Genomic DNA, 24,405 nt, shown 5'->3' on the forward strand with positions numbered 1-24,405 from the left:
GCAACTTTAACATCTATAATGAAATCATGATGGATTACAACAATATGCTATCATAAAAGCAATTATCAATAACTTTTGACTCTGCTGTATCTAAAGAATATAACATGAAATAATTTCACGTATATAGTACTACCTTCAGACAAATGAAAAAATATGCTGTGTTGTTTGATCTTGATGCTTTCTTTTCTGCTCATCCCTTTCTAAGTGGTATTATCACTAACCATCAATCATGACGGTTTGTTCTTGAAACTCTCCTCAGTATTGCTAAATATACTATTTTGAGGCAGTTATTCTAGAAAAAGCAGCATTATAATCTGAAGCAAACATTATATTTAATTGCAATTTACTTTTTAAAATATTTTGGTTTTGTGTGTTTGTGTGGGCATAGTAATCCTGAAGACAAGTCTTGTACATTTTTTTTCAGTTCCTTAGTGCTACAGGACCCTGCAATATTTACCTAGTGTTGGGTATTGTGTAGGTGGATCATCTCAGGGAGCATGTGGACATGACTTAGAGTGGTCAGTTGAGAAGTTGAATGGATTTTTATGAAATTATAGCAGACATAGTAGACTTGATAGGAAGGTTTTCATTTGCAAGAGAGCAATCTCCCTATCTGAAAGCATTCAAGCAGCAGGAAGGAAGAGGGGAATCAAGGTAGAGTTCGTGTGAGGGTACATTTGGTTACGGTGTTGGTGAAGGTTGGGCGGGTGGAGATTTGGCGAGGGTTTAGAGACTGTCTGGTACCTGAGAAGGAGGACAGAAATCTACCACGCCTCTCCCCACCACCTTTCCAACCCCACCCTCAGGCCACTGCCTCTACTTTGCTCAGATTAGGGATGGGGGAAAACAGTAGGAACCTACACAGAAATCTCAGTAACAAAGACCTGTGCTGGGAACCTAAGGCTTAGTCTGAGAGACTATAAATTTTGTAGAGCTGTCCAGTTTTCAACATGGCGCAGAAAAGACAGTTCGGCCATGACTGAGGAAGAATCTAGGCAAATGGGATTGAGGAAGTATGTATTTGCAAACACTGAGAAAGAAGAATTTTGGACTCCTTTTCATGATACATCACAGTGAATAATAAGGTGGTTACTTACTACTTGAAGTAGAGAAAGATACCCGAGTCCCACATTATCAAAATTGACTTTCACGTTCTTCCACCGGGCAGTTTGGTTGCTCTCTATGAGGGCCTTACACTCACTGTAGTTGTTGACCACGCTGACATCAAACATTTCTCCAGTGGTGTAGTTAATACAGTGATAAAACTTGCCAGCAAAGAGATTCACTCCCATGATACTGAATATTAACCAAAAGATCAGACAAACCAGAAGTACATTCATTATGGATGGAATGGCTCCTAAAAGAGCATTGACAACAACCTGGAACAGAAATGAGATGGAAAAAGAAGTGAAGAGAGTCAGATCTATGGAAGGACTAGGAATTTAGGTCATTATATATGCAAACTTGATATAGAAAATATGAAAATCATTCTAGTACTGACAGTTTGATTCTCTTTTTAAAAAATTAAAACAGCTACTTCAAAGACAGTAGATTTTAAATTGGTAAAGTGAAAAGAATTTAAGAGCTAGCCATTCCTTTCTATGCAATCATGTGCATACAAACATAGGAGCACACACACCTACACACATCATCTGTTTCTGGTTGTTTTTGCAACATTCAGAGAAAGTCCTAAGTAACTATTTTAAAATATCACAAAAAAAAAAGCATCTAAAAGTTCTTTTTTGAATAGCTAAATGTAGGGAGACAGGGCATCACCATTTCCTCAGTGCTGAGGGTATGTGGTCTCAGGTTTTGTGCCCCAGGGGATGACAAATGGCAGCACAAATTCTTCTGAGTTCTTTTGTACCACCTTTCTAAATGAGTGTTAGATTTCCACAGCTGACCTACTTTTTAGCCATCTCAGCCTTCGTTTGAAAGCTAAAAGGCCAGATTTGAACTTTAAAAGGCTCAAAACACATCATATGGAACAGGGAAGAAAAATGATGAGGAACGATGTGGTGGTTTCAAATTACAGTGAGTGGGATTTTGTGCACGTTTATAAATGGAAGGAATATAACTAATCTTGACTCACATCAGAAGCCTATACAACATGCTAGAAATTTCCCACAGAGTGAACAAATCTAATTAGAAGCAATCTAATTGTTTCTAATTAGAAGCAACCATTCAGGCATTATGTTCTGTGAGTGCCTCCAACAATGTCAAGTTTATGGATGTCTGACAAATATTACTGATTGATTGGCTATGTGAGTCTGAATGTAGAAGACACAAATTCAGCATGGATTTGTCATGTCTAAGGTTCAAAGCAGCAGTTTGTTCTCAATTCTAATTCCAACAAATTCTAAAGCATTTGGTCTTACCCTCATTCCTTCAAACCGGGATAAGGCTCTCAATGGCCTCAGAGCTCTTAGTGTTCTGAGGGATTTGATGGCACCAAGTTCTGAGTAACCCAAAGCATTTGCAGTTAAGCTAACCAATGAGACCTATACAGAAAAAGCAACACAGTTTTCTCATTTACAAATAAAAATGCTTATACAATTCAACCTTGCTCTATGTAATAAACCAGTAGTTCTCAAACTTTAGTATCAGAATCACCTGGACAGCTTGCTGTAAACACAAATCACTGGCCAAGGTTTGAGGTAGGGCCTGAGAATTTGCATTTCTTCGAGTTCCCAGGTGAGGCTAATGATACTGGCCTGTGAGCCACACTTTGAAAACCACTGCTATAAACTTATGAAAAAGAAGAAGCTATATGTGTTTTTTTTTAAAGATTCTTGACAAGAAAATTTTTAAAAATTAAATGTAAAGCAAGAAAAAGAATGACACCGAAATGAAATTTTCATCTATAGATCTGTAAAACTTTATCATTCCTCATATTACTGAGCAGACCTGAAAGAGAAATTAAAACTTAGTACAATATGCAAGTAATCTACGCAAACCACTATTGACTCTGAATATAAACACATTCAGAAAGATCTAGTCTTAGTCTTCCTGTAAATGTCTGGCTTAGTCTTCCTGTAAATGTCAGTGTGAGGGCATAAGATCATTAATTAGGGAAAATTAAAATAATTCATTAAAAAAATGTTGAGATTTTAGTATAACTAATTAGAAATTGTCAGAAAAATGTTTTCTTTAGTCATTTACACAGATGACAAATGCAGTTGATAGAAGTTCTAAAATCTCAGCTAAAAAGGAAAAGAACAACTGCCATAGGTGGCACAGAAATGTCTGATTTCCTTTGAAAATACATAGAAAACTCATTAAAGCCATATAAACTAAAAAAAGATATTTTCTCCTAAAGTGCACCTGAATTTCAAAAGTAGAAAACTGAAAACAGATGTGTAATATAGGTTTTAAGAATATGGTGTTAGTGTATATTTAAAAAATACATTTTTTAAGAAAAATAAGTGAAGCACAGAGAAAATTTTTACAACAAAACTTGACTTATTCGAACTAATTTTGCACATGTCCTCTGAGATAGAAAAACCTTTAAATTTAGAAAAAATTAATCTATAAAAATTTCTGAGGTGGTTTTTATATTTTTCCTAAAATCTAAACTTTTAGACTTTGTAAGTCTCCTCTTCACAGATAACTGAAAAATAGTTACTGAATTATCATTTGTTGTGAAGATCTTCTACATATAAAACAAGAGGACCTATAGTACTTTATCTTCTCTAAAGACAAAATGAAAAAGAGATAGGCATAAATTAAAGGAGGAAAGATAAAAGTTAGACGTAAGAAAAAAAATTCTGAACCGGGGCAGTATTTATTGGCTAAAGAAGTAGTAAAATATTCAAATTTACATGTCTTGTGTAGCTGAATATGAAAAGGAGATACCTGTAGACCCTCTTCTCTTTTTTTTTTTTTTTTTTTTTTTGCGGTACGCTGGCCTCTCACTGTTGTGGCCTCTCCCATTGTGGAGCACAGGCTCTGGATGCGCAGGCTCAGCGGCCATGGCTCACGGGCCTAGCCGCTCCGCAGCATGTGGAATCCTCCCCGACTGGGGCACGAACCCGTGTCCCCTGCATCGGCAGGCGGACTCTCAACCACTGCGCCACCTGGGAAGCTCCCTCTTCTCTTTTTGATCTTTATTGGTCTTTGGCCTGTAAATAGTAATCTTCTATTCCATCACTGACACCTCCACCAAATTTCTCTCCCTGAAAGAGCGAGCTTTTCTTGTCACCTTCCATAGACAATTCTTTAGTGGCTTCATTACTAAATCATAAATCTAAATCTCTTTGTATGGCATCTCAGGTCCTTCAACTTCTTCTCCAACTTACCTTTCTTACCTTATCATCCAATTACAGAACGCTTTCCCTCACTTGTTTTGTGAACAAGCCCTGCTTGGCATGCATCAGTGTCTTTAAGACTTTGGTGTCCTTCCCCTCATCTGTACCTGCTGACATGTCATCCCTCAAAAGCCAGCTCACACTGCCCTGGCCTCATGAAGCCTTTGCTCCTTCCTCAGTGAAGCAGATAGCACTTTTAATATAGATGTCATCTTCTCGCTGTATACTATCTGTCCTCATTAGTTGTCTGTAAGCTCCCATAGGCCCAGAAAAATGGCATTCATATTTGTCTCTTCCATAACAAAATAGATGCTCAATAAATATATTTGACATAAAGCAAAGTATGGATTAGTTTAATGCATTATCATAATAGTTTTCTTAAATCTAAGAAGGTAAATATCAGGGTATGCTAGGTAATATGAGTAGCAGCTTATAGACTTCAACTAGATTTCTCTTAAGAATTTCTTCATATTTAGGTAGTGTTGACTTAATGCCTTTATTATCACATAGATATATTAAATGCCAGATATTTTTATTAAAAATCATAACCACATACAGAAAATAAAGAAAAGTATCATCCATAATCTCATTATACAAAAAAAATAACTGGTACTGTCTTGGTATATTTTTCCTTTGTTTGTAATGTCCACACAGATGTGGTTTTAAGTATTAGTTATTGTCTTATTTCATTGCCAGTAAACTTTTGATATAATTCTTCATGTAGCTCTATATGTTATTTAAGAATAGATTTGCTTTAGGCAGATTCAAGGGAAAAAAGATATTTTTGTCTCTTAAATTCAAAGAATTCTCTTTGTCTCTTACAAATTTTTTCCTCTGTTTGGTGATCAGAAAACTCCTACTAAATTAAAAGTTGATATATTTTTCACCTGAAGTTGTAAAAAATAATTTTCTCCATGAAAGGGTCCGTTTTTTTCTTTGCTAGCAACATATGTAAATTTTATATTTCAAAATACATCTTTAATTGCCAAGGAATTATTATAATCAACAGAATATTATCTTTAAAGTACACTACTTAACACATTGTGCTTTCCTGAAAATTCCAGAGCCCTCCTCCTCCCTTAGCTCTGAGCATCACCCATCCCCTCCCCGCAGGTGTTCTGTCCCCTATTCTCACTGGCTCGCCTAGTCTTTTCTAGACAAAAGGCCTTTAAGTTCCTTTCTAGTCTTTCAAAATGGACTATTAATTTAAAAGGAGTTTAAGAAGTAAATCTCCAAAACTAAATGAAAGTGATTTAAATTTTTTTTTTTTTAGTTAAGATATTATATGCATTAAAAAAGGTGAGATCTTCCTCAGAATTTTCCCTCAAAAATCAGGGAATAACCTCATATTCATATTTTTAAAGCTTCATATTCTGATACTGCATCTTTATTTTCAACACCATCGTGGTTTCACTAAACTTTTAAATAATTGGTCCAATAGCCAATCTGTTTCTGCCATCATACAAATCAAGAAGTGTCTCTTGCTATTTGGACTTTCAAATTTTTTGGAATTAGTAATCCACCTGTGGGACAAACACTTTGCAACAGGCTCTGGTGATGATGAATATAGTAACATCAAAGATGCCCTTGAAGAATTTAAATACAGTTATTGTATGAAATGTGAGAGTGATAAAAGCAAAACTTCTATGGTAATATATTATTTTGTATAACTTGGAATCTTAAATATTAATTTAAACTAAATCAATACATACAATAAGTTCCATTTGACTGTTTCATCTCTGAAAGTATATACATTTAAACCAGCAAAAAAATTGTTTTGGGGCATTTTCTTATTGGGAAGATGGGAACCATCATTTATATTTGGGGCCATGCAGTACTTACTGAGTGCCTTTTATATGCCAGGCACCATTGCTAGCACATATCATTCACATGCCAACAGAATGAATCAAGAATGTGCAGAATACTCACATCGACAATCAGGAAATCTAGCCAGCACCAGGCATTGGTAAAATACACTTGAAAGCCGTATGCAACCCACTTGAGAAGCATTTCCAGGATGAATATATAAGTGAAAACTTTGTCAGCATACTCTAACATGGTCTTAATGGTTTTTCGCTGTTCAATATATATATCTTCAAAGGCCTGTAAGTGAAAAAGCTTCACTGAATTTCATTTTCATAAACTGTCTCTAATTGGTATTTTATTAGAGAAAAACATGCTGCAAGCCTGTTCTCAGGTGCTTAAGGGTGGAACACTTTGTGCTTCCCAGAGCTGCACTTTGCTTTATAGTTATCTATATGCAAATGACTGTTGACTGAGCATTTATCAACCAATTAATTCAAATAATTTTTAAATTTTGGTATCAGGGTACCCCAAAAGAGCTTAAAATTTTTGAGACACTGCCAGCTGCTTCTCTCTACAGCAGGAGGCAGAAAATCATCTGCAAGCAGATCTGCTTTGTTCAGTGCAGAGTTGTGGACTGTAGCCTTTCAGTAATGCAAATGTAAGGCAAGAAGCCCCCTTAGCCTGGGAAAGGGGAATGGATTATGATCTCTAGCTTTCTCCTCTATCTCTCTTGCTCAATCTGGGCATGTGTGTGGTGTATATCTAGAACCTCCTTATTTTGCAGAGCTCTTTGGAAAGGGAGGGGGAATTCATTTGCCGGAGTCCCTAGGCCTTCTGGAATGAAAAGAGCATTTATCTAATTCAGTCCTCTTACAAGAAAAACTATCAGGGTAACCTGGTGGTCTGGATCAAGGAGAAAGGAGAATTTTATTTTTTTTTTGGAGAAAAGGGGGATCTGGGCTTGTAAGTGGGGCTCAATACAAGGGCCTAAATGCTTTTCAACTCTATCTATAGCTGAAGCTAGAAGCCCCTCAGAAGCCAGCCTTTGTGCATGTTGGTGCATTTTGGTGATCTCTGACTGGGTGTAATTGATAACAGTGAGCTGCTACAGCAAGGGCACTAGTCACCGACAAGATGTCACAGTTCCCTCTCTACGTGGCATTAAAACACAGAGCTGACCTTCTTTGCTCCAAGTACATGACAGGCTGCAGAATCCTTAATCAAATCAGAGGTGGGCTTTGAGGCCTCCAGATATAATGCCATGATCCTCCTACTAAAATCAACTCACCAAACACTAGCAACTAATAGAAAAATAAACAAATAAAAGAAAGGTAACCACATTTACATTAACAAATGGAAAACGGGACACACTGTTTTCATTATATTAATCAATATTTTGACCAAATTGACCATTCTGTGGAATGAAATCAGATATAAAATAAGTTTGTAATGCTTTCACTTTGCTACTCATTGGTAATTAAGTTAGTTTACTATTTGCCATTCAATGTGATTGGCACTAGTGAATCAGCATGAACAAGACAGGTGGGTTTTATGTAGCAATGGAGCTTATGTTAAACAGTTTGATATTTAGCTGATAATCCCATATCATGTCTACATACTCATTCTTAACAGGAACTGGTTCTGATGACTAAAAAAAAGATCCTTCCTTAAATATTCACAAAAAATCATACTGATCTAAATTTGATTCAGTTTGAGGCCTATTCCAGAACAATGAAAATTGCTCTTTAAGTACTGTGCTAAAAATGTCATACAATGTCTCTCATATTCACAAACACCTTGCTGTAAAAACATGTAAGAGGAGGTTCATTAAGGGGAAAGGTGAAGGATTTCAGGTAAAAGTAAAAGAGCAAATCATATTTCACCTACCAGTGCCCCACTGCTGAGTAGAATCATGAAGACAATGAAGGTTTCAAACCAGTTATGCTCCACTATCTTATAGCAAGTTTTTCTCAAGTTCCACCAGAGTTTCCCTTTGCCTTCTTCTATGCTTATCTGACAACACTTAAACTTCCGCACACAGTCTAAAATATGTCAAAGTAAATGAAGAAAAAAATTACTCTTTGATTATGTATATTTGTGCTGGTGTGAGATTCATCTACATTATTACCTGATATATTGTAAATAACTAGTTGTTAATATGGCTTTCACTTGTAGAAATAGAAATCATCTATACTTTTTTTACTCATTCATTCAACATTTTTTAGTGTTTATGGGACTATTATAATGAATTATATTGCATTATAAAAACATATTATAGAACAACAGAAAGAAGTAAAATCACCAAAAGTTGATATTTCCATCCTATCCTTATCCTATGAGTATGATTCCACTCATATACAGACTTTATATATATTTGATTTCTAATTAGTTAACTTAATGGTATAATATAAACATTTCCCTTTTTGTTACAAGTAAATAGAATTTTGAAAGGTTTCACATGCTTCTCTAAATAAGATTACCAGACATAAACAAAATTTATATAAAGATTCCACTATTATTGAATATTTTTTTGTATTTTATTTATTTTTTTATACAGTAGGTTCTTATTAGTTATCCATTTTGTACATATTAGTGTACATATGTCAATCCCAGTCTCCCAAGTCATCACACCACCTATTATTGAATATTTATGTTTCTTTAACTCTAGCTATTATCAGCAATAATGTAATAGACACCTTTGCAGTCTACTATATCAAAGGCTTGTCAACAAATATTTATTGAATAACTGTTTATTCAAGGAATTATATTGGACAAATTATAAAACTAGAATGTGTGAAACACAGCCTTGTTCTAAAAAGAATGTGTATTTTGAGTAGGGGAGATTTGCCCACAGATATTACAGTTATAGAAAGCAAAATAGGTATTGTGAGAGTTTACTAGCAGATTAATTTCTAATACTGCGCTCACTTTGGCAACACATATAAAACACTGGAATGATACAGAGAAGATTAGCATGGCCCCTGCACAAGGATGACAGGCAAATTCATGAAGTGTTCCATATTTTTTACAAGGGAATCCCCATAAGGTTAACAGCTGATCTTTCAGCAGAAACTCTGCAAGCCAGAAGGGAGTGGCAGGACATATTGAAAGTGATGAAAAGGAAAAACATACAACCAAGATTACTCTACCCAGCAAGGATATCATTCAGATTCAATGGAGAAATTAAAACCGTTAGAGACAAGCAAAAGCTAAGAGAATTCAGCACCATGACACCAGCTTTACAACAAATGCTAAAGGAACTTCTCTAGGCAAGAAACACAAGAGAAGGATAAGACCTACAATAATAAACCCCCAAAATTAATAAAATGGTAATAGGAACATACATATTGATAATTACCTTAAATGTAAATGGATTAAATGCTCCCACCAAAAGACACAGACTGGCTGAATGGATACAAAAATAAAACCCGTATATATGCTGTCTACAAGAGACCCACCTCAGACCTAGGGACACATACAGACTGAAAGTGAGGGGATGGAAAAAGATATTCCATGCAAATGGAAATCAAAAGAAAGCTGGAGTAGTAATTCTCATATTAGACAAAATACACTTTAAAACAAAGACTATTACAAGAGACAAAGAAGGACACTACATAATGATCAAGGGATCAATCCAAGAAGAAGATATAACAATTGAAAATATTTATGCACCCAACATAGGAGCACCTCAATACATAAGGCAAATACTAACAGCCATAAGAAGGGACATCGGCAGTAACACAATCATAGTAGGGGACTTTAACACCCCACTTTCACCTATGGACAGATCATCCAAAATGAAAATAAATAAGGAAACACAAGCTTTAAATGATACATTAAACAAGATGGACTTAATTGATATTTATAGGACATTCCATCAAAAATCAACAGAATACACTTTCTTCTCAAGTGCTTATGGAACATTCTTCAGGATAGATCATATCTTGGGTCACAAATCAAGCCTTGGTAAATTTAAGAAAACTGAAATCTTATCAAGTATCTTTTCCGACCACAACGCTATGAGACTAGATATCAGTCACTGGAAAAAATCTGTAAAAAATACAAACACATGGAGGCTAAACAATATGCTACTAAATAACCAAGAGATCACTGAAGAAATCAAAGGGGAAATAAAAAAATACCTAGAAACAAATCACAATGAAAACACGATGACCCAAAATCTATGGGATGCAGCAAAAGAAGTTCTAAGAGGAAGTTTATAGCAATACGATCCTACCTCAAGAAACAAGAAAAATCTCAAATAAACAACCTAAACTTACACCTAAAGCAATTAGACAAAGAAGAACAAAAAACCCCAAAGTTAGCACAAGGAAAGAAATCGTAAAGATCAGATCAGAAATAAATGAAAAAGAAATGAAGGAAACGATAGCAAAGATCAATAAAACTCAAGGATGGTTCCTTGAGAAGATAAACAAAATCAACAAACCATTAGCCAGAATCATCAAGAATAAAAGGGAGAAGACTCAATAGAATTAGAAATGAAAAAGAAGAAGTAACAACTGACACTGCAGAAATACAAAGGATCATGAGAGATTACTACAAGCAACTATATGCCAATAAAATGGACAACCTGGAAGAACTGGACAAATTCTTAGAAAAGCACAACATTCTGAGACTGAACCAGGAAGAAGCAGAAAATATAAACAGACAAATCACAAGCACTGAAACTGAAACTGTGATTAAAAATCTTCCAACAAACAAAAGCCCAGGACCAGATGGCTTCAGAGGCGAATTCTATCAAACATTAAGAGAAGAGCTAACACGTATCCTTCTCAAACTCTTCCAAAATATAGCAGAGGGAGGAACACTCTCAAACACATTCTACAAGGCCAGCATCACCCTGATACCGAAACCAGATAAAGATGTCACAAAGAAAGAAAACTACAGGCCAATACCACTGGTGAGTATAGATGCAAAAATCCTCAATAAAATACTAGCAAACAGACTCCAACAGCACATTAAAAGGATCATACAACATGATCAAGTGGGGTTTATCCCAGGAATGCAAGGATTCCTCAATATACACTAATCAATCAATGTGATAAACCATATTAACGAATTGAATGAGAAAAACCACATGATCATCTCAATAGATGCAGAAAAAGCTTTTGACAAAATTCAACACCCATTTATGACAAAAACCCTCCAGAAAGTAGGCATAGAGGGAACTTACCTCAACATAATAAAGGCCATATATGACAAACCCACAGCCAACATCGTTCTCAATGGTGAAAAGCTGAAACCATTTCCACTAAGATCAGGAACAAGACAAGGTTGCCCACTCTCACCACTGTTATTCAACATAGTTTTGGAAGTTTTCAAACAGCAATCAGAGAGGAAAAAGAAATAAAAGGAATCCAAAACGTTAAAGAAGAAGTAAAACTGTCCCTGTTTGCAGATGACATGATCCCATACATAGAGAATCCTAAACATGCTACCAGAAAACTACTAGAGCGAATCAATGAATTTGGTAAAGTAGCAGGATACAAAATTAATGCACAGAAATCTCTTGCATTCCTATACACTAATGATGAAAAATCTGAAAGAGAAATTATGGAAACACTTGCATTTACCATTGCAACAAAAAGAATAAAATACCTAGGAATAAACCTACCTAAGGAGACAAAAGACCTGTATGTAGGAAACTATAAGACGCTGATGAAAGAAAATAAAGATGATACAAATAGATGGAGAGATATACCATGTTCTTGGATTGGAAGAATCAATATTGTGAAAATGACTATTCTACCCAAAGCAATCTACAGATTCAATGCAATCCCTATCACACTACCAATGGCATTTTCCACAGAACTAGAACAAAAAGTTTCACAATTTGTATGGGAAAACAAAAGACCCCAAATAGCAAAAGCAATCTTATGAAAGAAAAACAGAGCTGGAGGAATCAGGTTCCCTGATTTCAAACTATACTACAAAGCTACAATAATCAAGACAGTATGGTACTGGCGAAAAAAAAAAAACAGAAATATAGATAAATGGAACAGGATAGAAAGCCCAGAAATTAACCCATGCACATATGGTCACCTTACCTTTGATAAAGGAGGCAAGAATATACAATGGAGAAACAACAGCCTCTTCAATAAGTGGTGCTGGGAAAACTGGACAGCTACATGTCAAAGAATGAAATTAGAACACTTCCTAACACCATACACAAAAATAAACTCAAAATGGATTAAAGACCTAAATCTAAGGCCAGACACTATAAAACTCTTAGAGGAAAACATAGGCAGAACACTCTATGACATAAATCACAGCAAGATCCTTTTTGACCTACCTCCTAGAGAAATGGAAATAAAAACAAAAATAATCAAATGGGACCTAATGAAACTTAAAAGCTTTTGCACAGCAAAGGAAACCATAAACAAGACAAAAAAACAACCCTCAGAATGGGAGAAGATATTTGCAAATGAAGCAACTGACAAAGGATTCATCTCCAAAATATATAAACAGCTCATGCAGCTCAATATCAAAAAAACAAATAATCCAATCCAAAAATGGGCAGAAGACCTAAATAGACATTTCTCCAAAGAAGATATACAGATTGTCAACCAACACATGAAAGGATGCTCAACATCAGTAATCATTAGAGAAATGCAAATCAAAACTTCAATAAGGTATCACCTCACACTGGTCAGAATGACCATCATCAAAAAATCTACAAACAATAAATTCTGGAGAGGGTATGGAGAAAAGGGAACACTCCTGCACTGTTGGTAGGAATGTAAATTGATACAGCCACTATGGAGAACAGTATGGAGGGTCCTTAAATAACTAAAAATAGAACTACCATACAACCCAGCAATCCCACTACTGGGCATATACCCTGAGAAAACCATAATTCAAAAAAAGTCATGTACCACAATGTTCATCGCATCTCTATTTACAATAGCCAGGATATGGAAGCAACCTAAGTGTCCATCGACAGATGAATGGGTAAAGAAGATGTGGCACATATATATATAATGGAATATTACTCAGCCATAAAAAGAAATGAAATTGAGTTATTTGTAGTGAGGTGGACAGACCTAGAATCTGTCATACACAGTGAAGTAACTCAGAAAGAGAAAAACAAATACTGTATTGTAACATATATATAGAGAGAGTCTAAAACAAAAAAAAGTTCTGAAGAACTTAGGGGCAGGACGGGAATAAAGATGCACATGTAGAGAACAGACTTGAGGACACGGGGAGGGGGAAGGGTTAGCTGGGATGAAGTAAGAGAATGGCATGCACATATATACACTACCAAATGTAAAACAGACAGCTAGTGGGGAGAAGATGCATAGCGCAGGGAGCTCAGTTTGGTGCTTTGTGACCACCTAGAGGGGTGGGATAGGGAGGTTGGGAGGGAGACGCAAGAGGAAGGAGATATGGGGATATATGTATACGTATAGGTGATTCACTTTGTTATAGAGCAGAAACTAACACACCATTGTAAAACAATTATACTCCAATAAAGATGTTAAAAAATAAATTTCTAATACTGAGCTTTACAGAAAAAGTGGACTTGGGGATAGACTTTGAAGGATGTGTAAGAATCAGGTCTAGTACATGGAGCTGTAAAGGAATGCAGAAAAAGTGATATTAATAAACCTTGGTGATGGAAAAGTCTAGAAATTGTATGAAGCAGAGAATTGGGAGTCAAGACTAGAAAAGACACTTGAAAGCCAATCTCAAAAGGACTCGAATGATTCAGTTAGAGAACTTAGATTTTATGTGCTATATAATGGGGAAAACATTGAAGGATTTATTTGGGAGTTATGGAGATTTACCTGATAAGAAAACTGATTTAGAATGATCTTTACCTGCACAAGGCAGTGGATGACTAGAAGAGAGAAGATGAAAAAGGAGTCCAGAGTCTATGAGATTCAATCAACTTAACATTAAAGAAAGTGAAAGCAAGGGTAATGCTAGTGATAGTGGTCAGGAATCAAAAGATACTGCTGAGGTGACAGGACCTGGCAGCACACAGTATATTGGGGAGCTGGGGTGTGAGAGAGGAGTCATGACATAGAGTTTTAACCATGAGAGAGAGCTCTCCTTCAATGAATAGAAAAATGGAAACCTCATTTTGAAGGAGCTTAATATTTTAATGCATAAATATTTAACAGATGCTACTTTATAATGTCAGCCAGATCATATACTTTGTTTCATGAAAATTTAATGAAGTCCTCTTAAATGTTATTAGTTTCTCAAGAAAGAAAGAAATAGCATTGTATTTCTTGTTTCTTTGAGGCAAGATCTTTCTCACGTTTCTGACTCCCAAAGGATTAAGAAGAATTACATGCCCTGAAAATATTTGTTGTAATGAATTAAATGGAACTGGATTTAAGGGTTTTTTTTTCCCCTAAAGAGGATATGGGATGAAAAAACACTGTTTAACATAAAAAGACCAACATTAGTGGGAAGGATAAATGCCAAATTTGGGATACTGATTCACTTCTGAGAGAAAACCAAGGGAATGGGATACTGAAAGGGTACAAAAGGGGCCAAATCTGTATCTGTTTTATTCCTAAATAAAAAGTCTGAAGCAAATATTACAAAAATATTCAAATTGTTAAAGTTGGTTGGTGGGTGTCTATGTATTATTTTTGTTTTCTATAATGTTATGTTGGTGACATTTCATACTTAAATGCTTTTTTTTTAACTTCACAAAAGACAAATGCTGATACTACCATAAATATTATTATGCATATATTGTGACCCTAAAAATAAGCTAATGGTCTGGGAAGGAGTAATAACTAATGCTACAGAAATTATTTTTGTGATATACCACTTAAATGTTTTGTGAAGTCATAATTTTTTCATAATCAACGTCACTGAAATGTGTGCAGAATTTTGGAGGAAATAGTGAAGAAAAGTGGCTTCCCTCATAACTTATGCTGAACAAATAGCTCTTTCTCTGAAATAATTTAAAAATTGACAATTAATATATAAATATTTGTTTTCTCCAATGCATTTAAGTCCAAAAGCAATAGGTGTATGCAACATAATCATCTGCAAAAGCCTTGAATCTATTGACCTCAATTTTGATTTCTAACTTTGTATAATCACATATTTTTAAAGTTAGCTTAAGTCTAAATTAAAACTGCTTTAACGTTCTTAAATAAAATGAAAATGAATGAAACACTTTTAGAATTAGTTGTAATTAAATAGCATTACTACAGTCATTGTTATTAAAATAAACTTTTGCTTAAGCAATTACTTTTGAATCTGGGTCTAAGACATAGTATGAATTGTTAAATAGCTGTTAACTAAAAAAATGAGTTAAGAATGAAGTGATTCCTAGGGCTTTAGAGAAAAAGTTCTGTACCTACAATAGTGATTTATATAAGAAATATAAGGAATTTCATACTCTGTAATATTGCACTAATTTTTTACGCCTCTTTGTATGTAGCGCATTCCCACATTGAATCTGGATTGGTGACTGCTTTGGTGAACAGGACAGAAGCAAACCTGATGTAAGTGGAGGATTAAGTGCTTGGCATTTAGGCTTCCTCTCCTGCTCCTTTGCTTTCACTATGAGAACAAGCCTGGGCCAGTGTGTGGATGGAGCTGAGTCAGGCAGCAGTCTCATCTAAGAACTCAGCCGTATGACTAATCTTAACCAAGATCAGCAAAACCACCTAGCCAGCCATGGGCTTGTGAGCAAAAATATACGTTTTTTTGTTATATGATAAGAAGTTCTGGGTGGTTTGATACACAACATTATTGTTCAAGAGATAACTGATGCATACCTCAAATAACATAATTTTAGTTTTCTTCACAAAATCCTCTTAGTATTACTCCAATGGCATGGAGCCCGGTATTATATGGCTCAGTATATTTTGGCATTTCATTATCTACAATCTAGTATCATTCAGAGCTAATAAAAAATATTTGACCTTGACAGATACAGGTAGTTGTTATTCATGGACAGTTTGAAATATACATTAATCAATTCATACCCATTATGACCTGACAAAACAGTAAACAATAAATTACTTCTTTGATTTAAAATTTTTTTTTTTTAAAGCTAAAGAGAGAGATGTATGATTTGGCTTTCTCTCCTATCAAAGATTCTAGAAGGCCACCAAAAAACCCAGATAGTTAACAGCATTTCTTAAAGTTGAACAGGATTCACAAAAATAGAATATCTGATTACATAAATTAAATCTTACCTTTTCAAAAATCATCTGTGTTTTGATATAGAAAAAGCAACGAACAGACAAGTAAAGGAACAGTTGTTGGATAGATATGGATGATTAGAGCGAGCCCGGGAGGGAGAGAATAGATGGCTAGATCAGAGAAGTCTAATGAGCGTACACACATTGTTTCCTCACCTTCCGTAAAACAGGCTTCAGGTTCCAGAGATTCTTCAGGTTCAACCTCAGGTTGTTCTCCCTCAGCGGGAGCTCCTATGTCAACAGTGCTGCCTTCAGATGAACTAGTTGCATTTAGCTTCTGAAAATCAATTCCACAGAAAAGCTTTTAAAATATTTTCTTTAATCTACAATATAAAAATTTCAAAGGCGTGCCCTTAAGTCTTCTGTATTCATTTCCTTGATCTGTAATTTAAGAATATCTTAAACATAATGCCAGTCCGCTTTAGTAGAAGTGGGGGTCACAAGATTAGATACAGCACCACAAAATTTTTTCCTTTAAAAATATGGTGCTAACAACTTAAATAATTTTTGATTAAGCTCCTGCATAGAGAGAGATTCTGAAATAAAATCATGCAGAGAGCTTACGTAAGCTGCCAGAGTAGTATTGTGGTCTGTGATCTTGCTTTTGTAAATTAGTTTGCAAATGGTCTAGTTTGTTTTATTCTAAAATTGTGACCCAACCAACAAAAGCTGTATGAGTGTATTTTCATGTCAAATGCAGAAAAGATTTGATCAGATGCACATAAACAGCAACAATCTAAATTTACCCACTTTTCATTGACATGAAAACATATACCACTTGTTGTTATTAAATATATTCTATAGTTTTCTAATTCTGAAAAGAGCAGCACATTGTTAGCTTTATAGCAAGAGCTGATATTTTGCATTCTCTTTGGCCAATGCACTCCTGTGTTTCATTGTGCATTTGGAAACTACTTGTTACTCTGGCACTCTTACCTCTCCGGTTAATAAAGGCAGAAATGAATCTTTGGTTGTTGTTTTGTTTTCCTTTAGGTTAAATCAAATACCACCAAAAGAAAAATATAATAGAAAGAAGTTGTTTTAAATCTTGAAATACAACAAACTTTAGCCAGGTCAGGTCGTTCATGGGATCAGTATAAATGAAGGGATCCAGTCTTTAACCTGGTCTTCAAATGCTGCAGGAATGACACAGGGCCAGGTATGAGTGCCACATGGAATCAGAGTAGTTTGGGCCACAGCATTCTCGGACCTGTTACAATGTTATTACCATTAGTGCATAACATTAGGAAATGGCTGAGCTGATAGGAGCTACTTTATAGAGGGGATGAGGTAAGCATATGATAAAATGCACATTGAAATATGTTGAACCCACTCTAAAATAGATGTTGTAGTCAGTACTGGAAACATTATATTTGGGCTAAGGATTCTATGGATTTCTGGAGGAAGCTGGTTCCTTTATTTCCTGAAAATAATTTTCTTTATAGAAAATATTTCCTTGGCATAGTGGTGCTGATAAAGTAAAAATATTTATATAAGCTATAGATAAGACTGAAAATGCTTTTGTGTGTGTAATTTAACAATACCAATGATAGAAGCATAAATATATATGTATCCTCAATTAGAACTCGTTCAGGATTATTTTTAAATCTAACCAAACTACTTAAATCAAGGATTATATATTATAAGGTGCCTGAAGTTTTTTGATTTCTTTTTCTACTCACCAAGTATATCACAATACTAGACACTCAATTATAATATCTTTACTGTTAAAATTTGAATATATTTTGTTTTAAATGAAATATTATATGACTTTTTCTCATTTCCTGTCCTTCATCTTTTGATTAGACTCTTTCTTTGATAAGTGTAGCTGTGTTTATAAACATGTAATTGACTAAGAAATGGCTAAATTAACCTACCAATCCCATCCATCTGATTCACATAAAGCTGTTACACATTAGGGACCTGAAAATACTGATCTTATCATTTACTGGATATTGAAACATGACATAGGTAATCAGAATAAGTGAAGCTTGGTCATATATAATCTAACTACAAACAGCCCACAATAACAAATGGAAAACATTCCTTTTAGGAAAAAGGATAATACTGCAATTACAGATTGGGGGATGACCTGGGGATAAATGAGAATCCATATTCAGGTGTCCACATTGGCAAATGACTGCATCAGAGCCTGCATCAGTGCTGGCTATATTACACGTCAGGTACTCAACAATTTTTAAAAAATGAATGAATGAATGAACTTCTTCATAACAGAATGAAGGCTAGTCCTTGACAGTGATTGGGAGAAGTCACCAGACAACACATTCCAGGGAATCTTGGTTCAAAAGTTTCCAGAGGATCTCTGTAACATCAACTACAATGCCTTTCATTTAGTGCAGTGCCTTAGTACTGACATAGAATTAATAGATATCTTTTTAATTGAAGCCAAACATTTATATATTTAAAGGTCAAATCATTACTTTTTCAGAAGTACAACATAAAAGTATTCTGCTTTTCTAGAAGATGTATCTCACCAGACAATCTTTCAAAGCAAAGATCATGCTTTTGCCACCTCTGCATCCCTAGGACCCATCACAATGTTTGTGTTTAATAGATGTTTATTGGGTAAATGAATGAATGACCAATGCATGCACTATTTTATTCTACCACTAACTACTTCTAACACCTCCTATCTAATACTTACTTTTACATTCAAGGGAATACATATAATATTCTCATGTAAGTACAGAGAAACACAAATCCTTCAAGATTCTAAATTGTGTAGGTAATGACCAACAACCCTTAGAATCTGAAGTGCTGTCTAAACATCAGGCTTCCAATTAACCAGACCTATGATGAAACTACGAAGTAAACTGTACTTTAACTCTGGAGTCAGGAAAACTAAAACTGACTCATTTTGACAATGTTTTTCCTGTTTCTACTCTATGTACATGGATCTACAATCCCAGCAAAGAATGAAACCTCTCTAAGGAAAGGCAATATCTCATCCTCCTCCATCTTTTCCCTGATGTGGAACAGCACAGGATCTACCTGTCACATTTATTACTTGAATAACTTTATTTGGTCTACAAATAAAAAATCTAGGGTACACATTAATCCTCAACACCAACCAATCCAGTGTCTAGTTAGAGAAGGAAATGTGGCTTTAATCATCTTGTCAAAAGTCATACTGAGTCAGTAGCTGGACTCTAGGTCTTCTGTACCCCACTTTGCTAGGATTCCCTAGAGAATTTCTTTGATGATCCATAAGTTAAGCCAATCTTTATCAATTTAAAACATTTAGTAGATGTGATATGTAATTAAACATCATAGGTTCAAGATAGTGTTGGGATACTGTTGATTCCCATGTTTCATGACCATGAACTTAGTATTGGTTTCTTATATTCATATCTTTATATGTATTAATGTAGAATGAAGCTAAACATATGTTGGGATATTTTATAAACAAAAGTTTACTTTAAACAATAAGCCTGAGATATAGGCAAGAAATTCTGATTTATAAAATCTTTCTTGATAACATCAATTCAATGACTTCCTTAAAATCACATAAGAGGCAAATATCATAAAATATGTTGACGAAAACAGTTAAAATGTATAAAGAGCCAATAAAAACCAAATGAATCAAATTAAGAATATAAAACTCTTCAGCTTCAGATAAGGTTATAATTATGATTAATTTTAACTACAGTGCAAATTCACCAATTAGAATTATCAAATACACATCATTTTATGGAATTATTAGTACTCATATACTTAAAAGAAGAATTTTCAAATAAAGATTATTTGTAAATTCTCCAGTCTAGGCACCATTCACTGTAAAATGCCACATGAGTAAGAGACCAATATATTAACTACTTAGAAATAGAACCAGTTTTTTATTTTCAAGTTCTATTCTTCCCTTTGGTAAAATTTAGATTTTTAGGTTCCTTTTTTGTTATTTGTGCTTATTTGCTGGAAGACAAGTGGACTGAATGATGTTGTTAGAACAGCCCTTCCTTACTCAACCTTTAAGAAAATATGGATGTTCCCTCAATGTCAGGATAGTCAAGAGATCAAACAGGAATAACAAACTGTTATTTGCTATGCCTGGCATTGACAATCATTTATTTTCAGATGAAAATATTAGCTGAACTTTTTTTTTTAGTGAAAGCTTCATGTTACAGGGCTCTTACTATTGAAAATCTGCTGGATTCCTCTAAGTGCTGGGGAATTATAATCATAGGAGTTAAACAGGGCAGAATCATATTTTGCTTAATGATGTAATAAATAAATTTCAAGACACACAGTATTTCACTTCACGTTTTTAAACATTATACTTCTAACTTTTACTTTCCAAACTATTGTTAAACATCTACATGCCAGACTCATAGTCCTTCTTTCAGAAAGTAAAAGTATTTTTGAAAATAATTAATCACAACAGAAAAAGGGAGAGAAAACGTCACTTCTTGTTAAGTTTTTCAAAGGCAACTTTTTTTTCTCATTATGAAGTTAAGATATATTTTTGAGAAAACGTAATTAGTAAATATTGTATATATTTTGGGGAAAATGTATATTCTAAACTTAATAAAAGAAATTGGAATTTTTTTTAAAAAGAGATAATTCAAATATAGATTAAATCAAATATTCCATATCTAACTATTTTGGTCACCACAAATGGCAATCTTTTGTTCCACATGGATCCTAATCTGTACTTAAAGAACTCTAGGTCATTTTACATGAAAAATCTTAACATCGAAACAATGAAAGTGATGGTTATGCTTACTTTGGGATAGGCCTAAGGCCAAAGTGATACATTAATACTAGAAAGGAACTGCTCTTCTTAATAAGGAAGAAGGCAAAATCAAAACTATCATTATCATCATACTATATTATCAGATAATCATTTTTGTCTCTATAATAGATACATTATAAAATTCTATAATCCATAAATAGCAGGGTCTTAAATATGTCTTGGGATGGCAAAAGGAACCCTTATGTCGTGCTGACCTACCCCTCAGCATATTAACAGTGCCCCAAAGACACATGTTTGGTCAATTTTGTTCTTACATTAAGGATATTTAGAGTTTTTTTTATCCTTTAATCACTATCCCACTGGAAAACTTTCCCTTGAAGACTACACATTCTCCAGTATAAAATTATAGATGGGTTTCTATTGAAACCACTCTACCACTGCTTACCCAAACCATCTCTACACATCCTTCTCTCCCTTCCTAGCCCTTGTGTTGGAATTCAGTATACTACTCTTTTAGGGAGCAGACAATGTTTTCTGGCCAGAGACATATTCAAGGAAGTTGGAAAGTGTAATAATGTGAGGGTGAGAATAAATGAAGTCACTTGCATCAGTTCTACTTAGTTTGTGTTCCACCACACTTACTCCAGCTAAATCTCTTAAATACTGGTAGTTGATATTCCTGATTGTCACTTTCCCTCATACACCTCTCTACACAGGAACTTGGAAAATGATACTCAGAGAATAAGAAAACTAACTTACCTCTTTCTAAGAAACTAGGAAAAACAAGCCATTATCCTAAGGAGTCAAATCTCACACTTTTCTGAAGAATTAACAAATAATAGGAAAAAATAATTCTCTCTGGTCCCTGTGTATATGTTTTTAGTATGTATCTGTGTTTAGTTGTGAGCATTTTTTACCTTGGGTCTCACTTTATATGACCAATGATATTGGTTTCATTCCTCCAGTATAAGGCATTATCTTTCATGAATGTAGATTGCCAGTGACTGAATATTTTGTTCTAAGATATAAAAGAATGTTCCCAAAATGGCATGATTATTGCTCCTTCCAAAGAGGCAAATATGCTTATGTTAGGGTTGTTTTATGATTTTAATGGTAGAAGGAGAGGAAACTGCATCTAAGTGACAAAACAATTAACATTTCTTGAAAATAACTAAGTTGGGTTGAGCAATTTGGTTAACATATTTTAGCACAAAACTGTGATTTCAACATCAGGAAATGAAAGGTCCTCCAAATGGAGCCCATAGAAAGGTGTTACATTCACCGCCTTAGTTGCGTGACTAGGAGGTCCCTTCATTTAATAAACACGAAAGGAGCAAAAGCTCACACTGATTCTCTTCCTATATGAACTTGCAGTGCATGATATATTTAAATAATATTCTTCAAGAGAAAGTTTCCCAGCAAGTCTGGATGAAATAAAAGAGAGACAAAAACACCAAGTACAGAGGAGCAACACGATGAAGAAAGTGGATTCCAGATTTCTTTTCAGAATGAATATACCACCTATAACACTTATTTCCTTCCTTCCTTCCTTCCTTCCTTCCTTGCTTCCTTCCTTTCTTTTGGTGTATAAAATGTATTTCCTTTTCTTTCATTCTCAAGAGTTTTAGGGGTAAATATCAACAGATTTTCCAAGGGAATTGTATTCTAAATACAAAGAACTTTTGGTAAATTGCTAAATAGGGAGATGGCATTTTCTCTGAAATGAAGCAGATAAAAATTGTACCCATGCTGGTAGCAGCCAAAACATAATATTCCAATTCATTTACATTCTAATCACATTAAAACATCCTTTAGGAAGTTTGCACATGAATAAGGGATTGCTTTAATTTGCAGATTACCCTTCAGAAAAATTTAATATGACACTGAACAAAAAAATACCAACAAAGTACACTCATTGGGGCTTTGTTTATTTAAGGAAAGGGCAGGGGAGAGAAAGCTTTCTGCAAGAGTTTTTCAAAGAGTATCTTATATTTCTCCTTTTAGACCCTTAGCACGTTCAAAACTCTGTAATGTTAAATGGTAACTAAATAATTCATAAAGGCATGCACTTTTACTTTTCACTGAATGTAATTTCTATAAAAATCTATGTAAGAAAATTAGCAGCTAATTCATTTTTTAAAAAAAGTTAGGGTTGCCAGACTTGCCTGACCATGCTTTATGACTCAGCATAAGAGCAGCTGTGCATGTTTTTATTTTACTGCCAATGGATGGGCAAGGAATGTAGCTGAGTAACATGCAGGCCAGTCAAAATTCATTTAGAAACTAATTATATTTATATATGTACAACTTGCTTAGGTAACCTGGATAAAAGTGGTGGCACGAGCCTCTGGCTGGTTAAAAAACACCAGAGCTGCATTCTTGAAGGCTCCAGCTTGATTTTACCCCTGTGAGAAGTAAGAACGGTAAGCAGTGAAGGTCACCATATTGCACTAGTAAATTTCACTTTGAAAAATAATCATTGCGGCTTCAACATTATTAAAACTCTATAAGAAAAATCAATCATTCAAAATCACAAAGTATGAAAGGAATTACATTATATATAGTCAAAATAACATGAGTTAAAACATATAATTAAGATATGAATTTAAAATAATATACTCTAGAGAATCTACAGAAAGCTGTCGAAGAATCACACAAATTTGGCAAAGATAAAATAGAAGAGGATTTAGTTCAAACACCTAAACAACCTCTGGGTCCACTTGGTTAGTCTGCCCTATAAAAAGGAATTCATTAGGCATTCCAAAAATTAAAAGGTGCTCCGTTTTTTTCCTTTAATTTTTCAAATCATTTAGAAAAGAATGTCAATTAGCCTTATTCCATTTATTAATACTCCACATGTGATATTTAACAGCACAATCCAAACCTACCAGTTAAGAAAATGACCAGACAAAACTAACTTGAAGGCAGAACACTAAAAAGATATCTGAGGTGGGAATATTTGCAATTCTTGAATAATTATGTCAGTTCTCTTTTGTTTTCTAGTGTAGAGTTACAAGGTAAAATACCAAAAAATTAAAACATGCACATAGTCCCTTCCTAGACTATTGCTCTAATCCTTTATTTGTCTATGAGCTTATAGTTAGGAAGTCTGATATAAAGCCATAATTAAAAATTTCACCAAATAATAAATTTTAGCACACAAGTAACAATCACTATGATGGGAAAGTATTGAAAGGACTCTACAGCTAAAGCAATAAAATAATGCTGTCTACTTTCAACTGGCAGATCAGTTCTCTGCCTCCAATTCCAAAGTACTGACTTCACATATATTACTTTGGAGTACCTAACTCAAACAGAAAACAGATGAAAAAGCTCAATGGTAACAAGAGAAACTGGGAAGAGTTTGGATTTT

General features: G+C 34.4%; 1 protein-coding gene and 1 non-coding gene across 2 annotated transcripts in view; one reads left to right on the plus strand and one right to left on the minus strand.

Annotated features, from left to right (window-relative positions):
- SCN2A (sodium voltage-gated channel alpha subunit 2) overlaps positions 1-24,405 on the minus strand; it is a 92,319-nt gene that overhangs the window by 12,424 nt on the left and 55,490 nt on the right. Inside the window, exons 18-22 of the mRNA XM_027129389.1 lie at positions 16,475-16,595; positions 8,001-8,155; positions 6,237-6,410; positions 2,379-2,501; positions 1,098-1,379 (exon numbers count right to left, since the gene is read on the minus strand). Coding sequence (XP_026985190.1) covers positions 1,098-1,379; positions 2,379-2,501; positions 6,237-6,410; positions 8,001-8,155; positions 16,475-16,595 — 855 coding nt within the window. The remainder of the gene's footprint in view (positions 1-1,097; positions 1,380-2,378; positions 2,502-6,236; positions 6,411-8,000; positions 8,156-16,474; positions 16,596-24,405) is intronic.
- On the plus strand, positions 9,034-9,139 carry LOC113605424 (U6 spliceosomal RNA). Its single transcript, XR_003427211.1, has one exon. It is a non-coding gene; the product is annotated as a U6 spliceosomal RNA (small nuclear RNA).

Source organism: Aethalodelphis obliquidens, unplaced genomic scaffold (genome assembly GCF_003676395.1).
Source record: "Aethalodelphis obliquidens isolate GAN/ISIS:26980383/991018 unplaced genomic scaffold, ASM367639v1 scaffold2, whole genome shotgun sequence".
In the NCBI taxonomy this organism is placed as follows: domain Eukaryota; kingdom Metazoa; phylum Chordata; class Mammalia; order Artiodactyla; family Delphinidae; genus Aethalodelphis; species Aethalodelphis obliquidens.